This window comes from Bison bison, unplaced genomic scaffold (assembly GCF_000754665.1).
Source record: "Bison bison bison isolate TAMUID 2011002044 unplaced genomic scaffold, Bison_UMD1.0 scf7180017864440, whole genome shotgun sequence".
NCBI classification, from domain to species: domain Eukaryota; kingdom Metazoa; phylum Chordata; class Mammalia; order Artiodactyla; family Bovidae; genus Bison; species Bison bison.
Genome location: NW_011495002.1, coordinates 1,149,974 through 1,161,216, shown reverse-complemented (window position 1 = coordinate 1,161,216; position 11,243 = coordinate 1,149,974). Strand labels below are relative to the sequence as shown.

The 11,243-nt window shown below is 47.0% G+C and overlaps 1 protein-coding gene across 1 annotated transcript in view; it reads right to left on the bottom strand.

Annotated features, from left to right (window-relative positions):
- Positions 1 to 3,540: 3,540 nt before the first annotated feature.
- Positions 3,541 to 11,243, bottom strand: part of OTULIN (OTU deubiquitinase with linear linkage specificity) — a 39,283-nt gene continuing 31,580 nt past the window's right edge. Inside the window, exon 8 of the mRNA XM_010858808.1 lies at positions 3,541 to 8,892. Coding sequence (XP_010857110.1) covers positions 8,698 to 8,892 — 195 coding nt within the window. The 3' untranslated portion in view covers positions 3,541 to 8,697. The remainder of the gene's footprint in view (positions 8,893 to 11,243) is intronic.

Below are 11,243 nucleotides of genomic sequence, written 5' to 3'. Positions count from 1 at the left end.
GGGAGCCCCTGTGCTGGACTTTCCTGCTGGAAGCTCCCAGCCCTTAATCTGTGAAATACAGATGGGAAAGCCAAAAGTATTCTCACACACAACTGCCTAGTGAGAGAATATAACCGCTGGGCAAAGGGCATGAGCAGAAGGCTCCCAGAAAATGACTAGTGAACAGCTTCTACAAAAGGAAAGCAGGCTTCCTCAAGGGAAGAAACACATACTGAAAGACCAGCTATCGACTCAGCAAAGATCAAAGTTTGATGGAGCTCAGTGTTGGCACTCCTGCTCTGCAGTGAAATATCAGTCAGCGGCATTTCTACAGAGGACAATCTGGCGAGATGTTTCAAGCTCACACTCAGCTAGGAAAGAGGTTCACGTCATGGGCAAAGCACGTAAAAAAGCAAGGCAGGGAAGAAATACCACTGACCCACAAATATCTAGGAAAAATGTTCACCGTTATGAGAATCAAAAGCATTAAATGTCTCTTTTAATTTTTTTTTTCTTGCCAGGTGGTCAAAGTTTAAAGTTAAAATACCCCTAGAGTCACCCGTCTAATCAAGGCTATGGTTTTTCCTGTGGTCATGTATGGATCTGAGAGTTGGACTGTGAAGAAGCCTGAGCGCAGAAGAATTGATGCTTTTGAACTGTGGTGTTGGAGAAGACTCTTGAGAGTCCCTTGGACTGCAAGGAGATCCAACCAGTCCATTCTGAAGGAGATCAGCCCTGGGATTTCTTTGGAAGGACTGATGCTAAAGCTGAAACTCCCGTACTTTGGCCACCTCATGCGAAGAGCTGACTCATTGGAAAAGACTCTGATGCTGGGAGGGATTGGGGGCAGGAGGAGAAGGGGACAACAGAGGATGAGGTGGCTGGATGGCATCACTGACTCGATGGACATGAATCTGAGTGAACTCCGGGAATTGGTGATGGACAGGGAGACCTGGCGTGCTGCGATTCACGGAGTCGCAGAGTCGGACATGACTGAGCGACTGAACTGAACTGAACTGAGAGTCACCCAAGGGACAATGAAGCAGGATCAGTTGATGAGGGTGAAATTCTTGAAACTTTTTTGAGGGAAGGTTGGGAGAGCCTTGAACTGGGTCAATTTAGAGATGCATAAAAAGACTGATGAATGAGAAGGCTCATTATAGCACTATCATAATTGAGAAAACTGGAAATAGTCAATGGTGTTAATTACCTAGGATTTTTTTTAAACCTCAGAGTATATCACAGCTCCTCACCATCTAGCACAAATAGGATGTGATCTCCACGAACACGGAAGACAATGCTCATGGTGTGTTTGCTTTTTATTTTCTCAGCATTCTCTCCGATGCTCCAAGGAGCGCTGTCTCCTAAGTGAACGGCCCAGCACAGCAGTGTTTTCTGCCATAATTACGTCTGGATTTGGGGGAAATGGCAGTAGAGGGGTATTTGGAAGACAGAATCCTCAGCTTTACTGAATAATCCAAATTGCAGCAGAGAATGAAAAACCACCATCACCAGATCTCTCAGCCATTCTTGGGAGGATCTTGCAAGGGTACAGGGCTGGGGGCTGCAGGGTGGTGAGAAGGCAGAAGAAACACCCTCCTTGAGCCCTAGGGAGCTAGAGAGAGTGTGTCACCCCAGGCTGTCCCACCCCAGAGCCAAATTGGCTTTGCCTCTGGGGCTGTGCTCAGGGATAGGAGTCTGGAGGGAATCCTCCAGACCCAGCAAGTCAGAAGGTCATTACCAGGCCACTCCCATGGAGCCCAGGCCAGAGGTGGTGGTAGGAGGAGTGGGAAGGGGAGACGATTTGGAGAATCTATGGAAAGAATGCCCAGCTTTCAAGCAAGGGATGATGGTAAGTGTGAACACAACTGTGTGTGCTGTGTGCGTTCAGTCGTGTCCAACCCTGTGACACCCCCCTCCCCCCAGGCTCTTGTCCATGGGATCCTCCAGCCAAGAATACTGTATATACACATAAATGCTCTCATTCTACATACACAAAACGAGGCTGGTACTTTCTTCATCATTTGATGGCTGTAATTCCGGAGGACGTCCCCAGGATCCACAGCCTGGGGCCGTTTCTCTCCACACTTCCCACCATGGGGGTGAGGGTAGGAGTGGGAGGCGCAGGCATGGAGAAACCAGGCCTGAAACGCTGCCTTGAAATCGAGAAGAGTCCCATGACTCAGAGGAGAGGCGGGAGAAGTGTATTTACGCCAGACTTTTAGTTCATTGGGCTTCCCTGAGAGCTCAGTTGGTCAAGAATCCACCTGCCAGGCAGGAGACCCCAGTTTGATTCCTGGATTGGGAAGATCCACTGGAGAAGGGATAGGCTACCCACTCCAGTATTCTTGGGCTTCCCTTGTAGCTCAGCTGGTAAAGAATCTGCCTGCAATGCAGGAGAACTGAGTTTGATCCCTGGGTTGGGAAGATGCCCTGAAGAAGCAAAAGGCTACCCACTGCATTATTCTGGCCTGGAGAATTCCATGGACTGCAGAGTCCATGGGGTCGCAGAGTTGGATATGACTCAGCAACTTTCTGAAGAAGGCAATGGCACCCCACTCCAGTACTCTTGCCTGGAAAATTCCATGGACGGAGGAGCCTGGTAGGCTTCAGACCATGGGGTCACTAAGAGTCAGACACGGCTGAGCGACTTCACTTTCACTTTTCACTTTCATGCACGGGAGGAGGAAATGGCAACCCACTCCAGTGTTCTTGCCTGGAGAATTCCAGGGACGGGGAGCCTGGTGGGCTGCCGTCTATGGGGTCACACAGAGTCGGACACGACTGAAGCGACTTAGCAGGAGTGACTTTCACTTTAGTTCATTACCCAAGTGAACGGGGCACTGAAGGAAGAAGAGCCCGCTGTTACTGTTTAGCCCAGGATTGCCTTCGCTGCCCCTCATCAGCTTGGCACTGCTGCCCTCTGGATGCCCAGCCCCTAAGTGGCGGGGTCTTCAGAAGCACAGCACCATTTTGCAAAGACTCAGTTCTTTGACTCATAGGAAGGCAGGGGCCGGCTCATTCTCTAATCCCCAGAACACCTTGGAAAGCCAACAGTCTTTCAGTGGCCGCCTGACTCATACAGTGTTAGGTTCTTGCTATCACACAGGTGGGTGCATTTCCATCCATCAGTCTAGATGGTTCTTGAACACCTAAGAATGCTACACACACCACGGGCCTCTCCCTGGCGAACACTCGGCCAAGGCTGGGTCTGGATGGTGCCTGCAGCCCTGCCCTGCGGGCCTAGGGGATGCACCTGAAGCCTCCGTGAAGGGCTTGCACCTCACTTCACCCCCATTCACCCCGGAGCAGGTGGTGTGGAGGCGAGGACTGAGACGAGGAAATGGGGTAACCGGCCCAGCTCCCCTAGTAGCGGGTGATGGGACTGTTTGACTGAATCCAGGCCCAAGACCAAATCTAATTTGGGGAGTGATCATGTCCTAGGAGTTCAGCACCAAAAGGTCTGTCCTGGCAGTGCTGGAAAGTTAAAGCACCAAACCTCAATCTCCAAGGTCCTCAAAGTCAGGCATTTAACCAGAGCAACACAGCCAGGCTTCCAAGTTTTCATTCTCTGAGTTTTTATTTTTAGTTATTTGTTTTTACAGTCCTTCGTGGCCAGACTTGCTACAGGAGATCGACAGCAAAACCCGAGTTGGCTTGGCCTCTGACAGTAAAGATGAGGATTCAACGTGTCAATGAGGCAACCTCCGCCTTGGAGGCAGGTGGGACCATGGTCCCAGGCCGATGGGAGCCTCAGGGGCACGGTTCTCAGAGCAGATGAGGTTTTTGACAAACGCTGACATCTTAAGAGTGCAAACTGGACACTCTGCTAAAACAAGCCAAGACAGACGAGGCGGCCAGGTTTCACTGAGTTCCTGTCTGCCTTCCCTAGGCAGCCTGGCCGATGGGGAAGGAAAACCGCCGCTACGGACAGATAAGGGGTCGGTATCCCCTCCAAATTCATAACACAGACTCAGAGGCTGTGAGACCAAAACATGTTTACAGACAATGGAAGCGAGAAGGGAGCTCACTACATACATTCACTTTGGCTTTTTTCCCACATTGAAATACTCAGAAGTAACCAACCCACAGACTGCCCTGGCTCCTATAAGGAGTACCATAGTTTAGCACCATTTGTGAGACAAGTCAAGGCATTTTTTCATTATAGAACAGGTCTTGAGTACAAAAAAAAAATTATTTTGAAGTTCAGAACTGAACTCAACCACCCCTGGTTACTGGGAAAAAGACTGCCAAGACTGGTTTCATCTAGAGTCCCAGATCCTTTCCCTGGATCACCTGCATTTTGGCAATTTCACCCCTGACCCACACCTACACCCGAAAAATCAACAAGAATGAGACAAAGCTCTCATCAATGTTCTATTAACAAGCCCTGGCTATTAATGAGCACTCAAGTTATGGAAATATACAGATGGCCATGAGGTCAACGGCCTCGCCTTGCTCAGTCACTAAGTCGTGTGCCGACACTTTGCAACCCCTATGGACTGTAGCCCGACAGACTCCTCTGTCCACTGAATTTTCCAGGCAAGAAGGTGGCCATTTCCTTCTCCAGGGAATCTTTCTGAACCCCAGGGATTGAACCTGCATCTCCTCCATTGCAGATAGACTCTTTACCACTGAGCCACCAGGGAAGACCCCTGGAAACAGAGATAAACGTAGCAAGTGGTTTGCTGATAACACATTTCAATATAATTATCTCCAGACTTTATGACCACTCTGGAGAGTTTAATGATACCTACTAACATCCTCCACTATCTCCAGTAATAAATTTCAATTTAGCATGAGGGGAAAAAAAAGGCAAAAGGGACAGCTCACCTCCACCCTCCCAAACTTGTAGGGTCTCAGGCTCTGTGACCTCACACGGAACGTCGTGATTTGAGTGCAGACCATCGAGCAGGCATCACCCCGCCCATTCTGGTCGTGGCCAAGCCTACCCTACCCTTACAGCCACCAGGGCTGGGGGCAGGCAAACCAGTTTAGTTTTGTGCTTTTCGTGGCTCCAAGTTATTCCCTGGATCAGTTACAAATATTGATCATCAGCTGCCCATTGTCTCAGTTCACTGCTCGATTCAGCACTGGCTTCCTGCTCTCTCCAGGCCCTGAGAAGAGACCCCCAAGAAGGTTTTCTAAAAGTTCAGCATTAGGCAGTCTACTTCTGTTACACAGGGGGCTTCAACTTTAGAAAAAGGCATCTGCAGAATCCAGGCACAGAAGTGGTGTGCGCTGGTTCAGATTTTTATCCTTTTATTAACTTACGCTAAGGAGGTCTGTTAGGCATCCGTTTTGTTTTTCAAAGGCATTTTTTCATCTAGAATCAGTTCGTCACTCTTCAGTTCACTCCTTACTGTTCTTGGGCCTTTTAACACATTACTGACTGGGGGGGTTTCACAAAAACTAACGCCTGTGGCCGGTGATTTGTTATCTAAACAAAACTGAAACGTCTCTGGTAAGTTGGTAAACTTACTTGATATTGTGCCCTGACTTTGCTCAACTATGTGGGGACTCCTATATCTTTCACACACATTTCAGATTCACTCCAAACACATTCTTATTGGTTTTTAACTAGATACAGATCATTTAAGAAAAGGCATCCATGTATTTTTGTGTATGAGCACAAGCACAATTCCCTGGAGGTTTGTATTTCTGAAAATAACTTTCTGGCTTTCAAAGGGGGAGTACCTGCAAAGTGTTGCTTTAGAAAGAGAGACAGGAACATGATGAAACTTTAACACCACAAAGGAGACAAAACCAGGAGGTACGTTTGACATCTATGCTGCAATGTAAGGAAGCTGGATCATCAGAGGTGAGACAGCACCTCAGTTACCACCTGGAAGCCCTTCAAAAAGGAGGCCACACACTCTCAGGTAAACGAGCACCCTGAGGTGAAGAGGGCAGAAGGGTAACATAGCCTCCTAAAAAGCAAAGCAAAAAACAAGCGCACAAAAACCAACAAAGGTGTTTTTTCTGACAGAGGGGTGAGATTCAAGCGGTCTGAGATTTTACTTGACAAGCCCTAGAACTGGAGGGAAAAATAATGAAACAATACCAAGGGGATCTCTGTTTCCACAATCAAAGAAAACGTCAGACGTTAATGGAACGTACAACGGTATAATAGGAAGTGTGAACGGCTCTATGTAGAGAGCAGGGACAATCCTGTTCTGTGCCTTTAAGGTGTTTTCAGATTTGCTGAACTCCAAGGAAGAGGAACTGACATTTCAGATCAAATCCCACACGCCGAGAGGTAATTCCATGGAACTTGTTATTTAGGTTTAATGCACTTTAAATGAGCTCAAAGGTATAAGTCACACCTGTTCAAGGCAGGTATCTTCTTTCTGATAAGACCAGAGGGCTCCAAAATGACTGAACTCTTGCAATAAATCCTGGGATAGAAAGTAAGCAAAGTGTAGGTCCCACTACCTTCCTTTTTTGGAAACACTCATACCATTTTAGAGATCCCCTCTAAGTAAATTTATCCTCCTGAATCCATTTTGGTCTCAACTCAATTTCAATTCTACTGATATCACCCAACCAGGCCAAGACCAAGAATGAAAAATGGAATTAAAGCTCTGGGTAACTATAGTTGCACGTAGCAACAAAAAAATTTTTTTTTAAAGTTCGCCAATCATCTACATTTCCTAAAGTATTGTTTCTTTGAAAGCTTTTCTTCTCTGATGCTATGATCCCTCTAAACCTGCATGACAGTCTGAGAGTCTAATATGGCCTTGGGTCAGAAAGCAACTTAAATGCACATTTTTGAGTTTTTATCAATGGGGTAGTTAAGACCACAATTTTTGCACACACTCTAACAATATCATACACAGGAACAAGAAAAAAGTATGAGATGTAATCGAGCTACCCAGAAGCCCAGTTCAAGTTCACTAAGACTAGAACATTCTCAAAAATGCAGAGATCATGAGTATCATTAAACTCAACAGAGGCGATCTGCCAGCAGTTTGATGGACACAGACACCAACTGCCTTGTACAACTGAAGTGTTTGAAGTTGTGCTTTTAAACATGTTCAAGAATGAACTGGTAGGCATTTCCTTTTATAAGCTGCATGAAAATCATGTAACATAAAATGAAACATCCAAGCCAACAGGAAGTCGTCATTTTCATTTGGCTTCTAGGTACCTTCTTATTATTATTTGAGGCACCATTGCATTTCACAGTGAAAGACAAAGCCTCTCCAACACATTCACGCCATCTAGAGTAAAATTCAATTCAAACACCCTAATGAGTTAAGTATCTACCAAAATGTGAATATTACTGATGAGGTAATGGGAGGAATACTCGTGTAACAGTCTGCATAGTCTTCTGTGTCCTCTGAGTTTTTTCTCAACCGAAAATTTTGATTTTTAAGTAAAAGCAAAACTTACATTTTCACAAAAGTTCTGTCCCTGGGGGCGGGGCGGGGGGAGGGACAACAGATTAGATAGCTTATCAACTACATTATATTAAACCACATAAAGATTATAATTATATAGAATAAAGCTCAGTACTTCAGGGTAACACCATCTCCACAAATACTGAGCCAATCCAGGTGCTGCTGATAGTCTGAGTGAGGTGTCCACATGCCACAGGGATTCGGGCCCTGATGCAGACAAGGCTCAGCTGGTCTGCCAGAGCCTATCCCCGCCTCTCAGGCACCACCCTAGCCTGTGACTGACTAGGCAAGGGCACCATTAGTGGCCAGAACACTGCCGACCCTGGGCATCCCAAACTCAACCAAGGGCGGGTGCAGCTCGGCCATGCCTCTGCAGACAGTGTTAAGCACGCTCTTGTACTGAAAACTTACTCATGAAAACCAGAGACTCCCTGCTGCTAACTCATCCCCTCCAACAGATGCGGGACAGGAACCTGGCGATGGAAGCACTCTCCAGAAACTCATCAATTGGCCTTGGTTTCCTGTGGTTTCCACTAAAACCACACATGGGTCTAAGCTTGACTCTGACTAGATGATGGTGAATCTGTGGAACTGCAGATGAAGGAACAGCCCCTGATCCCGGGGGCTCTCCCCCCGACCACCCACCCCCGCACCAGGCTCCCGAGCGGGGGTGTCCGTGACCACAGGCGCCTGGCACGTCCTGGCAGAGCAAGAGTCCTGGGGCCGCTGCTTCTCCTGCAGCCCCTTCTCCAGCCTTTAAGCAGCTGGACCCAGTTGATGCTTCTATTAGACACTCGGCTTACAACAGCTTTAATTAACATGTAGATTTAAACCATTACTGGGTGAGACTAGCAGAGGATGCTGGGCTGCTGGCAGGCTCTGCCCCCGACTTCTACCGCGTGAACCGATTGCATAGATGTAGAGAAAGGGCACCGCAGATGCTGTAACCATCAGAACAAAAGTTACCATCTTTAAAACAAAAACTGAAAGCAGTTCGCTATGAGCGCGCTTTGGACACTCTCTGTCCAGGACGGGCCTCTGATAAAAGCGCCTGCTTTACGGAGGAGGTGTAGTCTGCACCTTTTAGCAGGTGTGCTCGGAAGGCTCCCACGGAAACGTGCTGCACCACACATGAGGGGGAAAGATCGCGGTCACTTGTGATTCGCCAAAGCTAGTTCCCAGAACATTCCAGTCTGGTGAGGCTAACCGGGCCCAGGCGTCCTCAGAGGTCGGGCTCAGGGACCTGCAGGCCCGAGGCCCCCGCGAGGGGCTGCCCGCGCCCCTCAGCCTCGTGGCCAGGCGGGCCAAGCGCAGCTCACAGGCTGGTCTCCTCACACACTCGGACGGGGACATTGTAGTGCCGGTCGTCCTCGGCGATCAGGGTCACCACCGGCCAGTCCCGGGGGGCGTCAGTGGGGTAGACCGTGATGAACTCCTCAGTGCCATACTTGGAGAGCCGATACACCTGGATGGTGTGGCGCACAGCGTAGGCCAGGAGGAACATCTCGACCTGCGGGGAGAACAAAGGCTGAAGGATGCGGCTGGCTCCCTGCTCCTGCTCTGGGGTCCCCACGGGGCACAGCGCGGCTTGGCCTGAGCCCATTTTCCTCCTGCAGTCCAGCCCCAGTCCTGCCGTTATGTGTGGGTCATTATAATCAAACACACCATCAAGAAGGGGTCATATGTCGTAAGGGACTTGTGGTTTGAATACATTAAGAACATCTCAACTTGACAATAAAAAAGCCAATAACCAGTCTAAAAACTGCCCAAAGAACTTGAAAAGAATAGAGCTTTCTCCAAAGATGACATGTAAATACCACTATGTACATACAAAGTCATCGGGGGAACACAAATCAAACCCACAATGAGACGCCACTTCCCACCCACTCGAATGGCTACAATCAAACAGACAGATGATCGCGGGGAGAGACTGCCTCGCAGGCACCAGGTTTTCTTTCTTTCAGGGGAAGGAAACTGTTTCGGAACTTGGCACAGGTAAAGGTCACACAAGGCTGCAAATGTATGGACAGTGAGTGAATTGTACACTTTAAAATGGTTACTTTGGTGTTATATGAACTTCACCTCAATTTTTTTAAAAAAATGTGGTAAGGATGTGAAGAAATGGAACTCTGAAACATTGCTGGAGGGGATATAAAAGAGTGCAGCTGCTTTTACAAAGTTTGGCAGTTTCTCAAAGTTTTAAACAAAGAATTGCCATGTAGCCCAGCAGTTCCACTCCTAGATTAACATATACCCAAGAGAATTAAAAACATATGTCCCGCAAAAAACTTGTACATGATATTCACAGCAGGATTATTCACAATCGCCAAAAAGTGGAAACAACTGAAGTGGATGTATAAAATGTGATACATCCATACAATAGAATATTATTTGTCAATAAAAAGGAATGAAGTATTGATACATGCTGCAATACTGATGAATCTGGAAGACATTAGGCTCAGTCAAAGAAGCCAGTCATAAAAGACCACATATTATAAAATTCCATTTACATGAAATGCTCAGGATAGACAAGTCTGTAAAAACAGAAAGTAAGTTAGTAGTTGCCTAGGGCTGGAAAAAGGGGAATGAGGGTATGAGGTTTCCTTTAGGAGTGATAAAATGGTCTAAAATTAGACTCTGCAAATTTAATGGCTGCAAAACTCTATAAACATACTAAAATCCACTGAGTCACACACACAAAGGGGTAAACTGGTATGTACACGATATTTCAACAAAACTGCTATTTAAACATGTTACAGCAGACTTGTGGGGACTCAGAAAGGACCATCAGAAGCCTAATACTCGAACTATGCTCTACCAAGCTTGTTAGTGCAAGCTATCTGCAGTGGTTCAAGACACGTAACTTACCTTTCGAGTACAAACAACTTTTTTAAAACAGTTATCTTCGACCCTGGCTGACTCAGCGTGACTGCCATTTTTGCTCTTTCCTGTGTAACCAGTAAAAGGCAAGCTCCAAGTCAGCCGTGCATGCAAGAAAGTGGCACTCTGAATGGAAAGCCTCCATGTTTCTCAGTTTTGAACTGTTCAGTCGCTCAGTCGTGTCCAACTCTCTGCAACCCAATGACCACAGCACGCCAGGCTTCCCTGTCCATCACCAACTCCTGGAGTTTACCCAAACTCTTGTCCATTGAGTCAGTGATGCCATCCAGCCATCTCATCCTCTGTCGTCCCCTTCTCTTCCTGCCCTCAATCTTTCCCAGCGTCAGGGTCTTTTCTAATGAGTCAGCTCTTCACATCAGGTGGCCAAAGTACTGGAGTTTCAGCTTCAACATCAGTCCTTCCAAAGAACACCCAATACTGATCTCCTTTAGGATGGGCTGGTCGGATCTCCCTGCAGTCCAAGGGACTCTCAAGAGTTATCTCCAATACCACAGTTCAAAAGCATCAATTCTTTGGTGCTCAGCTTTCTTTATAGTCCAACTCTCACATCCATACATGACCACTGAAAAAACCATAGCCTGGACGAGATGGACCTTTGTTGGCAAAGTAATGTCTCTGCTTTTTAATATGCTGTCTAGGTTGGTCATAACTTTCCTTCCAAGGAGTAAGCATCTTTTAATTTCATGGCTGCAATCACCATCTGCAGTGATTTTGGAGCCCCCAAAAATAAAGTCAGCCACTGTTTCCACTGTTTCCCCATCTATTTCCCATGAAATGATGGGACTGGATGCTATGATCTTAGTTTTCTGAATGTTGAGCTTTAAACCAACTTTTTCACTCTCCTCTTTCACTTTCATCAAAAGGCTCTTTAGTTCTTCTTCACTTTCTGCCATAAGGGTGGTGTCATCTGCATATCTGAGGTTATTGATATTTCTTCTAGAAATCTTGATTCCAGCTTGT